At 45.3% G+C, this 22274-nt stretch overlaps 1 protein-coding gene across 1 annotated transcript; it reads right to left on the bottom strand.

Moving 5' to 3' along the window:
• Positions 1-1351: 1351 nt before the first annotated feature.
• On the bottom strand, positions 1352-20936 carry GABRE (gamma-aminobutyric acid type A receptor subunit epsilon). The gene is made up of 9 exons (XM_079123895.1): positions 20830-20936; positions 16669-16889; positions 16210-16277; positions 9983-10203; positions 9177-9259; positions 7687-7824; positions 3849-4001; positions 3520-3719; positions 1352-3246 (listed from the first exon to the last, which is right to left on the bottom strand). Exons 1-9 carry the CDS (start codon positions 20883-20885, stop codon positions 2857-2859), a joined length of 1530 nt encoding a protein of 509 aa, XP_078980021.1. The 5' UTR covers positions 20886-20936; the 3' UTR covers positions 1352-2856.
• Positions 20937-22274: the final 1338 nt, after the last annotated feature.

Below are 22274 nucleotides of genomic sequence, written 5' to 3'. Positions count from 1 at the left end.
TCTCAGTATGGACACGTTTTTCAATCATTCATTTATGGTTTCTTATGTTTTAAATCACACTTGCAAAGACTTTCCTATCCCAAGAATATGAACATATTGACCCAGATTATACTAGGGTACCTTTTGGATTTCATATAAAGCTTTAAATTCTTTGATTCATCTGTAAATTGGAGGTGAAAAGAGAAGTAGTGACACAGATATATTTGTTTTTCAAATTCTTAACCAGTTTTCAGTATATTGTTTATGTTAAAATTATTCTCCCCCTGCAAACTGTTCTAAACTGTAACTGCAATGTTTTTATCCTTCTTCCAATTTCTGGTTTTCAATGGTAGTAGTGTTTTCTTCATTAATTTTATTTTGTAGATCTGTACCCAATTATGGTTTCCATTTCCTCATTTTTAAAGAACTGATTATGTGAGCTTATTAAGAGTTCAAAATGGTAGGATTTTTTTTGTATTTCTGAACTTTATTGCACTTTGATTAAAGAATCTGGTTTGCGCTACTTTTTTAAAATGAACTTAGGTATGAGTGCTCATGGATTTGCATGTGTGCTTTGTTCAAGAACCAGGCTATCGTTTTCCTCCTTCATCTTTCTAATGTAAATAAAAGTGAGTTAACCATTTCCCTTGTTCTGAAATTGCTGTCATTTGTTGAGGGATAATATATGAGAGTATACTTAGTAAAGATGTGGATTTCTTACAGGGAAAGTAGTTGCGCATCATTCTAAGAACTTTATGACAGTTCAGACACCATTTTGGTCTCCTCTTTGGTTCTTGTTATTGAGTTTCTTTGAGTTAGAAGTGTCACAAAACACCAGAGCCAAACCTTCCCAACATTGTGTTAGAGAGTCTTCTCTTGAAAGGTGAATGAACTAGTCTCCAGACCTACTGTAAGCCAAGCTAGGGTGTTAGGATTTCTGGAACTGGATCCCACTCCACTAATGGCTCGTGGTATTAACAGGTGACAAATCGCCTTTGCTTTGTGAACAGCATCTCCATTTTTACATGGTGTAGGGGGTAGTCTGAGCCCCATGGTACCTATCAACCTTCTAGTCCAGACAAGATATGGACTATAGTCATGGGCAAAACAAAAGGAACAGGAGGGAACAAAGGCATAGGAACAAGTCAGGGAATCTGTAAAGGGGGTACACGCTCAGGTGCTCACTTTCTTTTGTACCCCACTACTTACTGGGGGAAGGGTACTTGGTGTATGACTGGCAGGTCATGGAGTTATGGATAAGACAGGAAACAGACAAAGGTTTGGGTCATGGACTTTAAAACCTGAGCTGAGAACAAACTGAACACCAAAGAAACAGCCACACCTTGAATGCTTTGCTGATATATTTATTTATATATTTCCCCTTTTCAGATGATGGTGACAAAAAGCAGATGGATCCCCTACCCTACCCACCCCCCATAAAATACAGACACAGATTTCATTCAGCATATATAAGCATTGGGGCATGTCCAAATTCATCTCACTGGGTGACTAGAGCCAGGAGAAGTTCGATCTGGGGGGCAGTCTGAGCACCTCAGGTCCAAGAATTGAGCAGGGCAATGCTGAAGGGATCCTGCCATTCTGGACCCTGCCACTGGGGTGCCAGCAGAGGCGATAGAATTGAATCATGGTGAACAGAGCTGCCTAGCCCTGTCATGTGATCTAGAAGGTGACAGTGGGCTCCTGAGTGGCTTCCAGTGAGATCCACAGTCCCATAGAAATCTGTGCCTCAGGGTTCCCATCTGCATAGAGGGGATAAGAATCCTGCCCTAAAGATGTCACAGGGCTGACTATCAATGAGGCTCTAAGTATAAATGATTTGTCAAAAATAATTTGTCAAAAGTGCTTTGTCAAGGTAAAGTGCCATAAAATTTAAGGGAATTCAATTGATTGTGATTGTATGAGTGCCCCAGGGATAAAAGTGGACTGGCTCATGGGTCCAGGGACCAAGGAAACAGTCAAACTTGTAAACTGTGCCTGAGATGGGCACCTGCTGCAAAATAAAAGAGCTTCCTTAGTTTCTTGGCCCTAGGAAGTCACCAAGGCCTAGCACCTGGATCAGGGCTGGGAAAGTCACTGGGGAAGTTACAGAAAGAATCACAGGGGTCAAAGGAGGAGGAGGAAGGTGGCATAAAAGCAGGGGGTAATTACTATTATCACACACAAAAATAGATACCCACTGGATGCAGGGCATTGAATTGGTAGTGCAGATGGAGGCTGGGTGGGAGAGGGAGGTGTCACAGCAGCAGAGGAAGGGATACTGTCATAAACAGGCCCACTTGCTGGCTTCCCTCCTCCTAAAGAGTTAATTCCAGTGTCTGCCTATCTGCATGGGAAAGGAGGGCAGGGAGATTAAAACAAGAACATAATAATCTGTTTTAAGATGGGGTGTCCCCGCCTCCTGTTGTACTGCTGCCCAGCATCATTAAGAATTGTCAGGAATAGGTGAGCAGCTTGTTTGTGCACTTTGAGGCTGAGGCCAGAGGTGGGCCCGTAGCACCACAAAGGCAATAATGGGTTTCTGGAAAAAGGCAACGATTGTCAGCACAGTTGGGAGATAGCTAATCTGCTCAAACATGGGCATGATTTTAGGGAACTCATTACTGAGGGCCTATGATTTTTAAGACAGAGCATCATGAATGCTCCTTGAAAGGGGATGCTGAGGAGACTGAGGGAACGGGCCAGTGTGGAGAGGCCAGCAAAGACAAACTCTCCATAGGCTTAGATTTGGGGAACAGGGAAGGAAAGGGAGAGGTGCTCCTGCTGCTGCTGCTGCTGCTGTCTCTCATCTCCCTTGGCAAGGGGCTTGGGACCTCCCGGGGAAATGGGGAGGCTGCCCCATAGGGCACCAGCTGGCACCTACAGGTTAAGGCAAACAAGCCAGTAGAGCACGTTGAAGAAGAAGAAGGTGACCGGGAAAACAACTCGTGAGTAGTTATCCAGGCGGTAGATGTGGATGCAGAGGCGGCCCTGCTGCCAGGTACGGCCCTCACAATCAGGGACCATGCAGAAATACTTCTTGAAACCCTTGCAGCACTCATAGCAGGCTAGCTTGGAGCACAGGCTGCGGGGACCCTGGGGGGTACCTGGGCTTGAGGACCGCTGGGCAGAGCAAGACAGGCGTTCCTCTCCATCACTTCCCTCAGAGGTGACAATCTCGCACACAAACACTTCCTGCTGCTGGCGGGCACGGGCGCGGGCACGAGCACGAGCACGGGTGTGGGCATGGGCACGGCTACCAAGAGGAGGCTGAAATGGATAGGGGTAAATATAGGTGGACTGTTAAGGGAAGGAATGTCAAGCTTAAGAGCTTCCAAAGGATTTCGTGGAAACTCTGTCCTTGGCATTCTGTTTCTTGGCTCCCCCAGTACACCCAACATCACATCGGGGGTTTGATTTCCCTCCCCACCCCCATAACCCCATCACCTGTGAAGCTGGCCACCCTTGTTGTAACCCTAGTGCCCTTGCTGCTATGACTGCACACTCCAAAGCCTTGCCTCCACTCCCATACCCAGCTCATACATGGCGGAGTTTCGGAGAAGCATGGGCTTTCGTCTGGTTGTAGGTCAGGAAGTTGAGAACAGCAAACTCCATCAGAGCACAGAAGCAGAAGACAAAGCAGATTGCAATATAGAAATCCAAGGCTGTGATATAGGAGACACGTGGAAAATTCTTACGAGAAAAGGTGCCCAGCGTGGTCATGGTGAGCACAGAGGTGATGCCTGCAAGAGCAAGGAGTGGAGGTAGGCTAAGCTCCTGACCCACAGATTACCTGAAGAAGGCAATTCTTTGTGCTGGTCAAGGTAAGTCACAGCTTCATGCCTATGCTTATGCCCACATTACCATCTTACCTAAAGAGGTCCTGGCTGGAGCAGACTCCTTCTTAATCCAAAAGGAAACCCAGGAAAGCATCGTGGTCACAGAAGAAGGGACGTAGTTTTGAAAGGCAACGAAACCAAAACGCCTGCTCACATTAAAGAAAAATGTCATGACCATGAAGTCACCTGAAAGACATAAAAAAAAACCACTTTATTACAGTTTTGATGTGATATACAGTAAGATATGTACTTTAAAAGTTCCATTGTTCTTATGGGATTCCCTACCACTGTCCTAGGACATCATTTCAGTGCAACACACATAGGACCAGAAGAACAACAGAGGGCAGACTTATTGCAATACTCATAACCAATTGAGAACTAAGTCAAAGCAAGAATATTAACCACTTATTAGTTCACTGTCCTACTCCCCAAATATGTCTTTTCGGGGTGTATGAAAGTGAAAAAATCAGTTCTCTTCATATCAGAGCCAAATAGCTGATTTCCAGATGGTTGGCCGTGGCCTCCATACCTACTGAGTGAGTACACCCATGAGTAGCCTGAAGTACCACAGCATTACACTTGGACTGATGGCCCTCCCAACATTTTTTTCCCTCAGGAAATGAGCCAAGAATAGCATGTGCTGTGATGGAGAAAGTGCAGAATACTTTTGGCAAAAGCACAGATTATACATTCATTGCTGTACTGGTGGCCAAAGTCAAGTGCTCTCCTTCCTCCCAAACTTCTGGTGGCTTTCTATTCCATGAGCTGCAGAATCAAGACTACACTCTGAATGTAATCTGACAGTAAAGGCCCATTGTCAGTCCTCTAGATATCATGTCTGCAGAATATACATCTAGACGTCATGTCTGCAGAGTATACATCTACAGATGACTGAGGTTGTCACATGCACTTGGTTATCGTGTCCCTGCTGTCTCACCTCTGACAACAATGGCTCCTACAGAACTGGATGAGAAACTACATCTCCAGTTGTCATCTTCTGCAACCTTATGCTTTGAAACACCTGTCCTAAACACTCTGAAGGCTATCATGACTTGTTTGGGTTTTTCTCTGAGCCCAGAACATCACTTTTCACTCTTGACATCACACTGGATTTGTAATTGCTCCAATCCTGGTTCCTTTGTGAAGATGATCTTCAAACTTCCACCGTGGTAATGCTATTGAATTCCCTGTCCTTGAATTAAGCAGGCTTTTAAATTCCTTCAAGGCAGGACTCATATGGGCCCAGAAGCTTAGCCCTTACCCATCCAAGCCTGGAATGGTCAATGGATGCTCACTGACCCTTGTTAATGCCAGGCAACAGATTTGGAAAGCAGATCAGAACATTAGGCTGCCCATGGGAGGAAAGTCACTTGCCCAACAGGTCTGGGTGGGCTGGATCTGTACAAGAGCAGCCTTTCCTACTCACCTTGGCAGCACTGACACTCAAGGAACAAGACTTCTCAGATTCTTCTGGAAAAAGACAAGGAAGTGGCCTGGGGTCAGTGGAAGACCTGTTTCCAGAGTAGTAACTTTGGGGTTAGAACTCCAGTATGGCATCAGGGGCCATTCTAACACTTGCTTACTGGCAAGTATATATTGATCAAATTCCTAATTCTCTTGTCCTGGGGTCTTGATTACAATTGAAGACTCTTCTGATAAGCTATACCCCTGCCCTCTGAGAAATAGTTGAGATTATATATGTTGGTTGCAAGGAGATATGTCATTCTATTGCATTTGTCTATTTTAATTATTATGGTCAAAGGAGAACCTTCTCCACTTGTCAAGAGATGGAAATTTGACTTTGAAGGTCAATAGAAGATTAACCTACACTCTCTACTTCACAAGAAGCACAGAAACATGGGTAAGCAAAGAAAGATAGTTGAAGCTGAAGATCCAAAGCAAAACAAAATTAAAGATGATTTCTGCTCTCTTACCTGCTATCAGAGAGACACAATTAAAAAGACTGTGTCGACCCAAAGCTTGAAGAACAAAGGAGAAAAAGGAATGAGGGCTGAATAGATCGTAACAGAATATGATACAGGAATGCAATGATATTACTCTTGAAGAATATCTAGATTTAATGTCAGTCAGATGGACCTAGGGGAAAAGAACAAGGTCCTATAGGTAGAAGTTCCAGAGACTCCAATTTCAGATGAACGGGGAGGGTTTCTGATGGGCAGAGCTGTACAGAGAAGGAAGAAACCTTCTTAGAAGATATTGAACTCCTGACCACTGAAAGATTCCAGTAGGGGCTCAAAAACCATCAGTGGAGGATGATTTAGTCACCAGGTTCTGAGACCCTTCTGAAGCAGAAATTCTCTGACTCAAGGTCCAAGACAGTCTGAGTAGCATGCTATCACTGTGTTCTGAACCCTGAGATGAGCACACAAATCTGCTCTACACATAGAGAACTACCCCAGGGGATGATCAGAAGAGTTTGAGACCAATTCCAAAAATAACTCTGACACTGGGGAAACTGGCTCAAGAACAATATTCAGCAGAAAAAAAGAGAAGACCTCCACTATTCTTCCCAAGAACCGTCCTCTCCTCCCAAGGAGAGTTGGTGCTTACCTACTGTCATCACTTTGGTGAAGATGCTGGCTCTGAGGCTTTGTAGTCACTAGGGCACCATTTTGAAGCAATGCACAACCATCTACTAAACGGAACCACTAGTGACTTGAAAGCCCCTGGGCCTTGTTTCCTCTGCCACTTTTGATGATGGGTCTCCACCTATCTGGAGAAACTGAGATGCAGAAAGCTAAGAGGCAGGCCCATGGTTAGCTGGCAGAAGAACAGGAATCATAAGTCAAATGTAGTAAAATTGCTCCCCCAGAACCCCCAGGAAAAAGGAAAGAATTATGAGGCAGCCCTCAGCCCCTGCCTAGTACTGTGTAAGCAAAGCTCCAGTCAGGTGAGCATAAGCTGTCCTTCACTCTGTGACCAACTCAGTAAGTGAAGTAAAAGCAGATTTTCTGTCTAGCCACAAGGAAGCAACACAAAGTGCCTCCATGAGAAATGGCTGGTTGGTGACTTGCTCCATCAACATTCTGGAAACGATGAGGGCAGTGCCTCCATGCCCTGAACTTGGTCAGTACGTGCGAAGAGGGTTTCCAGGGATGTCTGGGAGCTACCCTGGGGAGCTCCCTTGGCTCCTCATTCAGATCACCTGGGAACACAAGCAAAGATGCTCACACCTAATTGGGAGCTGAAAGTTAGGAGACCCAGGACCCTCCCCTTTCATCCTTTTTAGGGACAAGATCAGAAAACCAATGGTTTCCATATCTATGTTGAATCCGCCATGAAGCCTGTGACAGCAAACTGTGCTTTCCATAGCTGCTCCTTTAAGAGTAATGTCAATGCAGCAGCCACTATAGCTGCTGCAACTTCCTCCAGTCTACCCCATCTTTCAACTAGATGTCATTAGACCTCTAGCCTCCACCTCCCATTAAGATGGACCTTGCTTCCCATTCAGTCAGCTCAGACTGGTTCTGGATATGAAGAACTCACATGAGCACCATTCCCCAAAGTCATCCAAGGAGGTCAGTGTTGCAACAAAGACCTTCAAACTGAGGGGTCTGCATGACAAAACTAGTGCAAATTATGACAGCAACAAAATTTTATCTACTTACCCAACCTCTTGGTGGACTTGGCAAAGCACTTACTTCTTTGCAGATGAGACTGAGACATAGTGACAAAGTCTCAGTTTCCTCTGCAAACAGTTGTAAGTGCTTAGCATTTACAAGACAGGAGCCAGATCCTACACGATACTTCCATGGGATGATTACAACAACATTTGTACAGAGAGCCTCCTCCAGTCAGCCCTACCACCCTCCTGGGCCTCTGCCTAGCCCTGGCTCTGTAGCACACTTACCAGCTGGGGTTGAGATAATTTCAGTTTTGTTGCTCACTCCCGTAAAATCAAACTGGAAGAGCTTCCAGGAGTTCTTCTCATTTATTTCAAGCTTGAAATTATCCCACTTGTAGATCATCTCACTTTGAGGATAGGAAACTGGAAAGCAACATGGGAGGGAGGGTCACATAAGACTGGGAAGCCCAGCAGAGCACTCCAGAGTACAAAGTTAGCCTGAGTAATGCCTCAGAGTCCTGACTCTGGCCTCACCAGCTCTTGGACTTTGACTCTCTTACCTGGTTGGTGAGGTCCATTCGATAAGTACATTTACTGAGCATTCCTTAGAACCAAGCCCTGGACTGGAAATACAGAGATGAACAAGGCATGGACCCTGCTCAAGTGTTCACATTTTATTGAATAAAACAGCTGTGATTTTTGGACTGCTCTGAAAAACCTCTGCCCATGGAGCGGGGGAAAACAAAGTTGGGAAAGACCACTTCAGTACACACTCAGAAAAGATGTCATAGAACAGGTGACATTCAGTTAAGTCTTTAAAAGTCAAGTAAACATTCTCTATATGGATGAGATTGAGGGGGTGAGGAGCAGTACAGAAAGGTGAAGTGCTTAGTTTATTGCAGAAATGGCAAAATTTCAGGAAGGCTAGCTTAAAGAGGATGAGTTGTATAGGAGGGGGTAGTAGGAACCAGTTCAGCAAGATCCTTGAGGGTCATTTTAAGGTCCATGAGATTAAGAAATGATTCAAAATGAAGAATTGACCTGGTCTAGATGACACTAGGTCACTCTGGTTCCTATAGGAGAGCATGTTGGCAAGTTGGCCAGTTATGGTTGGCCAGTGCAGTAATCCAAGCACAGCAAAATGAATGAAGGCAGGAGTCAAAAGCTGGGACAGCCAGGATGCAGAGAAATAGAGGCAAACAATAGAGATTTGAAAGGAAATGAAAAATAGGGTGTATTGATTGATTAGATGTAGGAGGTTAGGGAGAGGGAAGCATCAATGTTTTTGGTTTAGACAACTTGGGTGGGTGATGGCACCCTTTAGTGAAACAGATGAAAACATAGAAGCAACATGTTTGTTTTGAAGGTAGGGGCTGGGAGGAGACAATGTATTTAGTTCAGACATGCTCAATTTCAACATGAAGATGATGCAAAAGTCCCAGTGGAAGATGACAAAGACCTAAACTCAGGTAGTGACAATGGAAGGTGGAGAGAAGCAGACATACTTGAGGTACACTTCAGAAGCAGATGACTGATTTGAGGTGGGTGCAAGGGAGAAGGAGAAACACAACATGAGGCCCAGCAGGAACAACACAGTATTGTAGGCAGGAAAGGGGATCAATGAAGACGGGGTATGGAGGATGGAGATCCCACACAACCTTGGCACCATCTCAGCAGAAAAGCAGAGGAAGAAAAAAAAATGCAAAAGGTAAAGATGAGAAAAAGAAGGGGCCCAAAATATCTCTGGGTCCCCAGAAACCTAAGAAGGTACTCACAGCTAGAGAAAGACAGAGGGCAAGAGTGAGAATCCATTGGAAATTTGAGCATGTGGAGTGAACATCCCGCATCAATGGTCATCCTGGAAGGGAGAAAGGAGCCTCATTAGGCAGGCTCTGAGCACTTAGGTATCCACCCAACTTTGATCTTGGGACCACCACCATTGATTGGCAATAGCAGAACTTAAGACAAAAAGCTCAAAGTAGAGAAAAAAGAGGAAGAGCAGCTTGGGTGTATCTGACTACTTTGGGCTCCATCATCAGAAAAGTGTATGGACCAACATAGATGGACTTTCATTTCTTGCTCAGATCAGGACCTGAAAACACTCTCATATTCTATACCATCTCGCCACCCCCACATCCATGACAAATAACCTTCTTTCAGCCATTCCAGGTATCTAGCCTGCTCTCAGTTACCTTTTCAATCGCTGTATTGCTGCTCCGCCTGGACAATTCCACCACCGTGGACGTGTCTTTACATTCAGTGCCCACTTGGGATGGAATTGTCCAAGCAGCGCAGTCATACTGGTACACTCTAGTTGAAGAAGCTCTAGACTGGGAGCCAAGTAACTGGGTACCAGTCTCAGCTCTGCAAAAAACGTGGTGTGTGGTTTTAAGCAACATCTTTTGGTTTGAGGCCTTGATGTCATATCTATAAAAGAAGAGGTGGTGCACATGGTCTAGGAAAGCTGTACAGGCCCTTAAAGAATATCACTCAGGATGAAATCTTTGCCCATTTCTTTGGCTAAAATTTCCAGAAGGGGAGAAAGAAACCCATGAGGTGAGATGCCAGTGGCTTGACATACCTAATTGTGTACAACACCTTGCCATCCTTGTGGATGCGCACCATCTGGTTGGGCATGGTGATCTCATGCTCTTGGGTCCTCTTAGAATTCCTAAAAAAGGTGTCCGGGATCCACAACTGGCTCACCACATTGCCATTCAGAACAAGGGTCTCAAAGGTGTCATTGTAACGAAGGCGTTCATCATACCACGTCTGGTAGAAGATGATGTCAATGGTGTATTCCTGGCAGGAAGTACAGAAAACCACACACTTGGGGCTGAGCACACAAAGGATATCCACAAGCAAGTATATTGTGTTTCACTCCCTAACCTGGAATCGTAAAGGCAATGTGGTGATGTATATAGAGCACTGGACCAGGAAGCAGGAGTGGGATAAGGTCCTTTCTCTCTGCCTAGGAACACTTCCTATGTCATTACCAGAAAAGGCTCAGAAGATACCAAGTTAAATGATCCCAGCCAAGTTAGTCATGACCTTCTTGATTACCACACAAGGAGAGCTACGTCCCCACATTACGCAGGAGTTAACACATAGCTCAGAACAACAGAAAGGCTTGCCTTAAAATGGAGCTCCCTACTTTCTCTTATCAATCTATTTTCTGCCTTCTAGAAGCAGACAGAACAAGTTTTAGTCCAGTTTCAAAGGACAAGTCTCCAAAAATGGCATTTCATTGTCCCTAAGATGCCCTTTACCCACATTTTGGAAACCAGGACACATCTTACAATTGATACATATTTTTATGCAGCATTTCTCCTTCTTGGTTCAACAAACTGTGATTTAAATTGTCTGCACATCTTAAATCAAAGGCAACTTTGAATCAAGGAAAGGCACTTGAAGATTGTAATCATGTCCTCCTGAGTTGTCTTTTTTTTTTTTTAAGAATAGACATTCATGACTAAAAGCTTTCAACTTCTTCAACCTAAGCGGTTATTTTACCATCAGATCTGCAAGGACTGCAAAGTCAACCAAGTGTACTTATAGGTGACTGCTTTGCCAAAAAGTGATAATATTCTCAAGCTTTCAAGGGTCCATAGGCATCTTGCAGAAACTTGGCCCACAGCACTACTGCTCATTTTGCACTGTGCTTACAAGATCAACTCTTTATGCTGGAATGATTCTGCCATTTGGAAAGACAGAATAGTGAACATGACTGTGGTCCATACTATGCAACACAGTGCTAAGCAAAGCTGGATAAAAATGAAATCTAGAGTACCCACCTGATCTTATCATAGTAAAGACTACTGAATGCATGTCATTGAGTTAAGGAAGATAATGGTTACTAGGTGCACAGAAAATAAACATCAACCCAACAATGCGGTAGGTGAGATTTGGTGATCTTTAACGGTCTGTTAGCTCTGATGTTCAAGATTTTGGGGATCCTCGTCAAAGTATGCTTTAGGGCATAAGATGTGTGTCATGGTAATCATTCAGTTTTTTCTTTTCACTGAGTGACACTACAGACAACTGATGGAAGGAGACCTGTTAGTCTCTAGTGGTAATTAGTCCCATTTTATTTTTTCCTGTAGAACTGTTTGCACTTTTAATCAAAATTTTAAATAAATGTTCATGTGACCTTGCATATTTACCCTTTTTCTTCTTTATTAAGTGGTGGGAGGGACCTGAACATAATTTGTAAATGCCTCAAACTGCCATGTGTCCAGAGCTGACACTGTGACCCTTCCTCTACCAGTGGGCAAAGACCCCATGTCATTGATAGACCATCTGGCATCCTCCTAAGCTTGCACAGAGAAAAGCAGTATAAGTTTGACTGTAGGAGTTTTCTATTTCCCAAAAGAAAGTAATATTCCCAAATCACTAACAATGTGGGAAGACACACTTCATCGAGATACAGGCAGGCAATGGTAGTTTAATTGCATGGGCTGGGATCATAACCTCATCATGCTCACACAGGGTTGTGGAGCTATGAATCCATCCAAGTCAACACACTCTCAACACCCACATTTCCATAGCAAATCAATGATCGCAGCTCAAAACCATTTAAAAATTTTATAAGCACACACACCTTTGGTTGTATACAGCAAAGTTTCCCCTTTCAGCTTTTATTTGGGGAGCACAGATGTTAATTAACCTCAATCCTTCATTACCCAGAAATACTTTAAAAAATGAAGTGTTTTGAGTCACTAGAGAAATGTGTATCTAGTCTCATGCTTTTTAAACAATAAGAATCTTTTTTTGCATCTCTTTGTTTTTCATATCAAAGAAGTGCCTGTAACCTTTGCTTGTGCATATGCATAGATATACCCATGATTATCTGGTCCCCAGATATTGTTGATCCCATAAAGTGTCTGTTAAACATCAAGAAGGATGTTTAATAGGACAAAGTATGAGCAGCCAGACATTTGCACCCCTGATATGGAAGGAAGAACAAACTGTGATAGAACTTCAAGCAACTTGAACAGCAAGTGCCAGAACTCTAATGGCTAGCCTACTTTATTTATTTTACAGGTAGAGAAACAGGCTTGGAGATAGGGGGATTTGTCCCAAGTCACACAAACAGTCAATGGAAGCACAATGACTTTGCCACTCAAAGCACCATTACCATGAACTTGCCCTGGGACGGCCCTTACTTGCCCTCTATCCCTTTGAGTATCAAGGTCCAATTTTCTTCTGCAGAATCCCCATGTCCTTCCTTTGAGTTACCAATGTAGCAAACAATGACTACCAGCTAGAAACACACAACACTGGAGGCCTGAGGAAAGAGATCAAGAAAATTCCTGCTGCCAAATTGATGGAAGCCAGAAAAGGAAGGGAAAACTGAGAATATACTCTGGACTATGTCAGGGAAGCAGACAGAAAAGAGGTGGCAGAACCTAGCTACCATTAACGTGGGAGCCCTTAACCCTGCCCCATACCATCCCACCCTGCCTATCTTCAAATGGCCTCCAAAGTGTTTCCACATTCCCAGTGGCTGGCAGTTCCAACTTGGCCAACAGGGTCTCCTTCATACCCAGACCACATGAGCTGCTTGGCAGCCAGTGGGAAGCATTCCCCTACATACCCATGCTGTGCTCATAGTCTGCTATAAAGTGTTTCAAATGAGTATTTAATTTCAATTTAATAAGACACCAATTTTAAGTCCTTTACACATCGACCAGTAACTAATCGTTCCATTTTTCCCCAGTTTGACAAGGGAGCTTGGGATGTGCATTTCTTTTAGCTCAGCCGAAACTAGAAATTTAGTGTTTAGGAACTGGCTTAATTAGAATCACCTGCAATAATTTCCACAGCAAGAAACAGCATGGGCAACAGTCAGTCCCAGATTAGTCACTGACTGTTAAGCTCATACTGGGTGTTTTCAAAAGTTTAGCTAGGAGATTGGCAGAAGTAATTTATTAAAACCCACCTGCCACAGGCTCAGGATTCCCTCCCTGAGGACAAGGCCTATACTCTATACATGATTGACCAAAGGGTGCTGAGAGTCCCCTTAAAACAACTATATAGAGAGCATAACTATCTCTGGGACTCACAACCTCACTGAGAGGCTGAGTTGCCACAAACGTTAAGATGGGATCCTTAAAGGTAGCTTTGGCTGCCACACAGGCTTCTTATGAGACACCCATGCTTTGAGGACTGGCAAGTTCTATGGCAGAGATATTCACTAAGTGCACCAGGGAAAAGTGGGCTATACAAGAACAGGAATCTTCCACAGCTTTAAAGAATGACTTGGAACTATGTAAACACTGAGACTTCTCAGGGAAATTTAATACCACTTGAGGTGTTTGGAATTCTCAAAAGGCACTTGGCCTAGCCTAAAGCATCATCTTACTGGCCAAAGCAAACCAAATTTTTGGTTCCATTTTGGACCAGTTCTGTGTCCCACATCAAGTTTGGTGACTGCTGGGTTATTAGACTGTATCCTCCAGGTTTGCCAGGTATCAGCATTTCCTGGCACCTCAGGTAAAGTGAGTGCTGGCAGCATTAGTAGGTGTAGAGCAAAGAGAGATGGGACATTCAGCTACCATGAATAGAGCTACTGCTCTGCTTCCACAAAAACTCTTATGGATGGTAGATATTTATTTCCCCAAATTATATCTTAAACAAATTGTGAAGATTTTAGCCACATTTTTTCCAGTACTCATCAGTTTTACATGATGTTCATCCAGAAAACAGAACAAAGCAACTTAGGATCATTTGCTCCATTTATGAATGTTTATGTTCTCCCCACTTAATCAGAGTTTAGCTACTAACTGTGTGGAGGTGTACAGCTTAGGAGGGAAGGAATAAACCAGCGTGCTGGTATTTAGGCTGGCACACTAAAGGGTAGGGGCAGAAGACTGGTACAAGAAAATATACTGAGCCACTTTCCCCACCCTCAACCAATAACCTGAAAAGTCCAGTTCCTATTAAGAGTAGATAGTGGTCAAAATGGTGGGACCACAAGACCTCAACATCTGGCTCATGTTCTAACAGGTACATAATGGCTATGAGTTGTAGGCACACTTCAAAATGGATGCTGATGATTTACTTCTTGGTGCTCATGCTCTTGTGTAATGACTACACATGACTATGGGCTATGACTAATGACTTGTTTCTAATGAACAGAATACAGTGGGATATCATTCACAAAGTTAGATTACAAAACATTATGCCCTCCATTTTTGAGCACCTTTTTTCAAACTGTTTGTTGCTCAGAGGGAAATCAGCTGCCATATTGTGAACAAACCCGTGGAAAGACCCAAATAGCACTAACTAAGGAAAGCTTCTGGAACATAGCTAGAAAGAAACTGAATTCAACCACAGGAGTATACTTGGAAGTGGACCCTCACTCAACTTAAAATGAGACTCCAGCCACAACTGATACCTTGATGGCAGCCTTGTAAGACCCTAAAACAGAAAACTCAGGTAGGCTGTGCCTGAATTCCTAGAACATGCAAGCTATGAGACAATGACTATTTGTCATTTTAACACACTATGTTTGGGGGGTAATTTGTTACATACCACTGCAAAAGTATACTGTGCATTAAGAACCAGGTAGCCAACACAGTATCACAGAGGGAACCTCATTCTTCCACTTATCTTTGTAAACATTTTAATCTTCCATGAAGGTTACTTACCTTTGGGTGTCTATTTTCAAGGCCCACCTGAAAGTCAAGTCTCTGAATTCAGTCACATGGTGCTTGTTGACTACTGGTGGGTGTGCTGAAACAGTGTGCATCCTTGCCTAAGCCAAGTCTATGGTTATGATGGATTTGGTTACTATAGCCTTCCTCATTGTCAGGCTCTGCAGACATAAATGAGTTTTGCAGAGCATCTGTTATAATTCTTTTGGTCAGCTAATATATTCTGAGTCCTTGGCATAGAATCCACAGTGGAGACAGCAAGGCAGATATAAAGCAAATAATTACCATGAAATTAGGTAGGGAAGATCAAGTTAAGTATAAGCTAGAAAAACGTGCGTGTCCAGAGAGGAATGTGGTATAAGAAGGGAGCAATTAATAGCTGTGAGAGTCAGGGAAGTTGCCATAAACAAGATGTCAACTGAGGTGCGCCCTAAAGGAGAAGGCTCTTGACAAGTAAGAAAGAAGAGCAACCACTAAACTAGAAATTACTGGAACAGAGGCTCAGCTCAGAGGTGCAAGGTGGTCTGGGAATGTCCATAGTCTCTAGTGTGATCAGAGCATGTGGTCTCTAAAGGGGTGAAAAGGAAAAGAGAGAGAGGGCCTTGATTGCTGAACTGAGGGGTTGCACTGCATGCTCTAAGTAAGGTCAGTCCTTCAGGAGGCATATCATTAGGGAGGCTTGCTTGACAGGAGGACTGGGGTAGGTGGACACCTTTGCACATTTTAAGTGGGAGGTGATAAAGACTAACTGACAACAGTCCTGACACTAGGATGATACCTGTAGAAAAGGAGGAGAGAAGGAACTAGACTAGATTTAGAGAAACAGGTATAGAACAAGAACTGGTGTCTGCAAATAATTATCAAAAAAAAGAGCCATTCCATTGTGGTGTTTTATTATTTTATTTTGAATAGAAGACTGGAAGATGTCATCACAGTTCTGTTGGTCCTCTTCAGGCAGCAAGGGACTTACCTTTTCCCACCTCATTCTCAAGTTGGTAATATTTAAAATCTCCCCCTCCCTCCAAAACCAAACCAAACTCTTGGAGTTGTTACAGAAAAATAGAGCAGAATGTACAAGTACGTGACAGGCCCCACAGATCATCCCCTGGGCTAGGAAGTAGAAGTACTAAAACCAAAGCTCAGTACTCACCATGTCCAGGATGGAAAGAGGGCCAAGGCTGTTGACAGAGACCTCAACAGTGACCACAGTGGGCTTCTCTATAAGGGAAACAGAAGTGGAAGACAATAAGTGATGAATAGGAACATGGGGCAGGGGAGGGGTGGTCAGAAAGGAGGAAAGAGAACCAATTGTAGTTATTACTTGTTTTTTCATGCCATGAGTCAGCTCATATACTGTTTAGGGTTGAACACACACCTTGAACATCAGTCATTTTATGGTTGGAAAATCTGAGGGTAAGCGAAGGAAAGAGACTTGATCAAGGTCCATGGCCTTCTGACACTAGAGTTCGTATTTCTTACCTGATGGTCAGCAGCAGATGTTCCTGTCCATGCACATGGCACCCTAATCTACACTCCAGGTCCATGCTCCACAACCATGCCCACAGCCCTCCTTTCCTCCAGAAGAAAAAGATTTTGTTCTGCTACTCACCACCAATTCCAGGGCGCAGTTTGTGGTCATAGTTACTCAGAATGGTGTTCAGGATGCGAGTGGCTTCTGGCAGTTTGCCAGATGGGCGCCCAATCACAGAGGCAGTAGGCGTTGTTTCTTCAGAGAGGAGCTTCCTGCTAGGAGGCTGGGGCTGGGGGCCATAGACAACAACATCATGGGTAGAGTCTTCATTTTCTGGTGCAGCCTGAGGTCCTTCAACCCTAGAATAAATAAATGACTAATGAAGCTCTGTCTTCCACTATGTAGGGGTCCCAGCTAGTGACTCTTGACAAAGAAGCAAAATGAAATATTTGTAATGCAAGGCTTAATTAGTAACTGGTAATGGAAAATTATGAGGTACTAACAGATTATACTGGTTAACTTCTTTGAAATCTTGTTACTCTTTGGGGACTTTCTATGCTATTCCTCTTTTACAATGTTTTATTTTAAAAAAGGAAAGACAAAAATTAGACCTACATTCTAAAAGGGAATTTGATGTAAAATGAAGTAGAGGGGCATTGTCGTATAAGTTTTGGCCTTGGCTTCCTGGTTGTCTGAGCAGCACCACCTGGGAGTGAGAGGCAGACTCAGGGCCAGGGCTGTTGAGGAATGCTTGCAAAAGTCAGAACACCCTCTCCCAGACAGGACCACAGAACTGTGGGAATATTCTGCAGTTTTGTGGGTTTGTAATACTTACTGTGATGGGGGCAGGAGGTGGAGGAAGGAATACTCAAGAACACATGTCATCCAGGAAGTGGAAGGCCAACAGGAGTCTCTCCTGAGGGCCACAGGCAGTAGCACAGCAATAATAATGAAAATACTACTGCTAATAATGAGCATTAATTTTTTTTTAAAATTACAAAGCCATCTGCTAACGTATGAAACTCCTATGGTGTTTTGTTGGGTAGTGCTAACTTTGCTGGGAATCCAGGGGGATTCTGAGGTTCTGGTCATATTCCAGACCTTGACTTGGTTTTCCATACATCAGTGTGGGCATTTTCTGACAATTCATCAATTGTATACTTTTAATTTGAGCACTTCTCTGTATATAGGTTCTAACTCAATTAAAATTAAAATGCCCCATATGCTAATACATGGATCTTATTTGGATCCTAAGTTTTATAAGCAGACTAAAAAAAAATTGTGTCACAATAGGAAAGGTTTGAACACTGTGTAGTTGAGGCATATTATTCTTACATTTTTGGCTTAATAATGGTCTTTTGTTATGTTCTTGAAGTCATTAATGACTAAAACAATTACATATGAACCAATATGTCTGAGATTTGTTTCAAAATAATCTAAGACAGAAATGGAGGTGGGTAAGGGGACAGAGAAAATAAATGTGAGTTCAAAATGATGAGGGTCATAATGGGTATATAGATATTCAATCTACTATTCCCTCTACTTGTGTATATCTTTCAAAAATATAATCAAAACCTTTTTTAAAAAAGCCATCAGTCCAAATTAATGTGTGATATTGGAAAGCAGGAGAGTATTTCCTTTGGGGAGGAGATTTACAGGGAGGGGGCACTGCAAATTGGGGGGGGGGGGACACTGCTAATGTTCTATTTCACCATCTAGGTGCTCATTGCATGAGCATGTTTACTTTGTGGAAATCCATTGAGCTCTTCACTCATGATTTCAGTGGTTTTGTATTTGTATGTTATACTTGCAAAATGATTAAAAAAAAAAAAAAAAACAGCCATCAGGGTACTTTCTACCTAAAATAAGGGGTAAACAGAGCAGAAGACTTGGGACCCTGTATTGCAGACCAAAGGTCTGCCAACTTGGGTTTCAAGATGCATTTTTCTGCAGTATTTCAAGATCTCAGAATTGCTTAACTGGCATACAGATGTCCTAAGCCAGTGCCATTTTTTTTATGTCTGGAGTGGCTAATTCCAATTGTGGGCTAGGGAAGAATTGGGTTTAGGAAAAACAGTTTCCATTTGCAATTGTAATATCCACAAGATGTCTTCTTCCCTGAGGCTTTTCAAATTCTCTTGGGCATGGGCGCCTGAGGGCTGACCCCTCAGTTCTCTGAAGAGATAAGGACCAGTGTTTCCCCTGCCCACTCTTTGCCCCCTCCCTGTCTCTCAGAAGGTGGAGGGGGCAAAATGAGCAACATGGCTGGAAACATGGTGCAATCCTCCCAGATGTCTGAAATCCATCAACAGCAGGAACTCCATACCAGGTCTAACAGCACAGAAGCAAACAAACATGCCATCACTGGGACCACCAAAACCCTCCAGCCCCTAGACTACATCTGCAAGGAGAATGACATCAGAGGGCCCTGAGGTTACTTCAGTTCTATTAATTAGCTTTTGTCAGTTAAAACAAAACAAACCAACAAATAAATTAAAAAAACAAAAACAAAAACAAAAACGTCATCCTGGGACCTTTGGGGGTTTAGGAGTGCCTGGTAATGCATACCTTTCTCCAACCAGCCACTAAGCTCATGTTCAGGGTTAGAAAGAACAAAAACTTGAAAAGCATTCATACAACTGAACTGATGGAATTTTCCATAGAAGCTCTTCCTTCAAGCATTCATGTCTCTCCAAAATGGAGCTGAATCTTTTCAAGCCCCTTCCCCCAAAGCTGGCTGTTGAAGGGGAGAGGGGGACAGGGGAATATGAGAAACAGTCCTGGATTTTTTTTTTTTTTCAAATCAGATCTCATTTTCATTTTACAGATGGAGAAACTGAGGCCCAGATGGAAGAAGGGCTGTGCCCAAAGTCACACAATTAATCTGAGGCTTAGCATGGATCAGAGCAAGGTTCCCTGGTTCAATAAGGCCCAGCACAATCCACTGTCACCTCCTGTTTCCTGACATCACAGGTTGCCATGCTGACAGTGTCTGCCGCAGCCCTCCCCCCTGGAAGGGTAGTTTCCATCTCCCTGCTGTTTTCCTCTTATCCCCCTCCCTCCTTTTGCCCTTCCCCATTCAGCCATCTTTTGCCCCAGCCAGTCACCATGTTTGCTGTCTCAAGTAGTCCAAATCCCATCTAGAGGGATGTGGATGATTGGAAATTCCTAGCACGCATTCAGAAATATTTGCCAAGCCCCTGCTGAGGCCAACCCCACCCTAGGGCACAAGAGATCCAGCAGGAATCACAGTGCCTCCCCAAGGAGCTAACGCAACCTGGTGTGGGGAGTGAAGCCAACCCCCCTCCTCCCAGTGGAGATAAACAAGACACAAGCCCAGCACCATGGAGGCTTCGAGAAAGCTAGGACAGATCAGTAAGCTCAGGAACTTGTGACAGTTCACACCCAGCAGGAAACCGTCTCAAAATCATGAAGCAGTCATGTTTCACCCCCAAAAGCCAGAAATCTGGGGACAACCTTCTAGAAAAGTCCCAGGGCCAGGAGAAGGTGTGAGGGAAGTAGGCTGCCTAAGGGAAACCTCAAGAGGGGAGGGAAGGAATAAAATCCAGAACCCAAACCACAGACCGCAGAGAACAACATTCCTGCCCTCGGGCTCCAGTCAGCCCACGGCCCAGCAGGGTGCCGAGGGGTGGGGGGGCTGCAGCGGGGGAGCGTGGAGGAGAGCTGGGGCGGGAACCCTCAGCCTGAACCAAGGTTCCTGCCTGGGACTGGCACCAAGAGGAGTGGCGGGATGTGAAGCAAGTAAAGTCAGAGTTGCCTGGCGCCGTGCCTGGTACTCGGTAGGCGCCCCGAACAAATCCATGAGCAAAACAGAACAACTAAGCAACACTCAAACATTTTCGGCGCACTAACGCTCCCCCAGGCCGCGAGTCACCTTCCCCCAGGTGGCGAGAGCCTGGTCCGGCCGGTCCATCCGGGCCGGGTCCGGCCGTTTTCCCTCTCCCCGCACAAGATTCGGCGAGGGAAAGGCGGGCTAGCTCCCCGGGCGCCGCAGTGCTTTGGAGGGCGGGAGTCTGGGAACCGAGTGGCCAGGGGACAGGGGTGCCGTCTTCCTCCTGGGCTCCCCCTCAGCGGCCCGGGACGGCCGTCCTAGCGGGAGACGGGTGGTGGCTGGTGTGCGTCGAGGGGACGCGGGGCCGGGCTAGCCTGCGCGTGGGCCAGGCAAAGCGGCCGCGGGCTCGAGGAACGCCGGGCTGCAGGGGTCCCGGGAACCGGCTGGGTTCGCGGGGTGAGGGCGCTGGGCGCTGAGGGCTTTGGGGTCCCGGGATGGAGACTCACCTCGACTGGAGGATCAGGAATATGTTCAGGAGGATCAGTAGAACTTTGGGCAACATCGTGTCGGGGACCGGCACGACCACCTGTGTGGAGGTCGCAGCGCGCGGTCTGGCCGCACAGAGAGCGGCGTGAGGGTTTTGTTGCGCTCCAACTTTCACTCCTCCCACTCGCTTCGCCCCACCCCGCGCTCCCCACCCTGGGCCCGCCCCCAGCCCCGATGGAAATCTCCGACGACGTGATCGCTGCGGCAGCGGAGGGGGGGAGGCTGGAGCGGGCGGGGGAGAAGGAGGGAGCCCTGTAGCCAAAGGCCCCCCGCCCCCCTCCGCCACCACTGCGGCGCTGCCAGACAGCCAGGGGCGGGGGCCGGGGGGCGGGAGGAAGGAGGAGGAGGCGAGCCGGCTGCGCTCCGGCCCAGGCGAGGGAAAAAGCGGCCCGCGGCTGTAGCCAGGAAGGCGACTGCAGGTTGGACCAGACAGGGACGAGATGGGACACTGGGTGGGCTTTTGCCTCCTCTGCGACCCCCTCCAGCCCGCTGACACGCTGCAGGCTCCACTAAGCTCTCAGGCCCTGAGCTTCCTGTCCACCACCTGTTGAACCCTATCGTTCCCTGGCCTCACGGATTTTCTCTGGTCTCACTCCGAGCTACAGTTTTTCCTAGCACATCTGTTAGCATCCAAAGGTAGCTGGGCAACTCATCACCTTCCTTGGCACAAGGAAGAAGAGAGACTTAGGGGTCTGCCCGGTAAGTTATGATCTGAGCTACTCCACATGAAAATTTCAAAGGCATTTGGGAGCTAGGAAGTACCTGGCAACAGAGATCTAGGCAGAGGCATTCACTCGAACACTTTCTTTGAACCCCATAGAGACACTGACTCAACCTGACCCCTAGTTCAGTCCGTTGTGTGCCAAAGGGACTATCTTGGATGGAAACAGCCTTTCCGAGACAGTGTGGTCAAATCTTTCTGGAGACTTAGCTCCAGGTGCTGTCAGAAGTCAGAAGGCTAGGGAGGGAGCAGTGCCCCTATGGGGGGGATGTCAAGAATCTCAAGCATCCTTGGACTTCATCTTTCTTGCCTAGACTCTCCAGATACTGTTGGGAGACAAAGGCACTGCAAAAATTTGCGTGACAACTAATGCTCCAAAACTAACAGCCACCTCACTTGTTGCTCTAGAAAGAGCTGCGTGCACCCCACCTTGCACTGCAGCTCCACCTCAGAAAGGCTTTGCTGTACCACAATAATTTAATACACCATTTCCACTGCCCTCCCCATCACACACTCTGATTCGTCATCTTCACAACACTGTTCTCTAACTGATGATATTCATGAGCATTTCTTTGTGAGCCTCTTTACAATAGGTCTCCCTCACTGAAATAACTCAGTGACAAACATACACACACACTTGTGCACACACAAAATTTGTCTGTGTAGTTCTTCACTGTATCCCTG

The sequence above is a fragment of the Sciurus vulgaris genome, assembly GCF_902686455.1.
Source record: "Sciurus vulgaris genome assembly, chromosome: X".
Classification (NCBI taxonomy): Eukaryota; Metazoa; Chordata; class Mammalia; order Rodentia; family Sciuridae; genus Sciurus; species Sciurus vulgaris.
Note: the sequence above shows the minus strand (reverse complement) of the source record. Positions and strands in the feature narration are given on the sequence as shown.

Excerpts from the sequence above, each read along its gene's own strand:
- GABRE (XM_079123895.1), bottom strand. The coding sequence starts at position 20,885 with ATGTTGCCCAAAGTTCTACTGATCCTCCTGAACATATTCCTGATCCTC. Across the intron at positions 16,278-16,668 it reads ACTGCGCCCTGGAATTGGTG|AGAAGCCCACTGTGGTCACT; the intron begins GTGAGTAGCAGA and ends TTTCCCTTATAG. Across the intron at positions 9,260-9,982 it reads AAGGTGTTGTACACAATTAG|GATGACCATTGATGCGGGAT; the intron begins GTATGTCAAGCC and ends TCTCCCTTCCAG.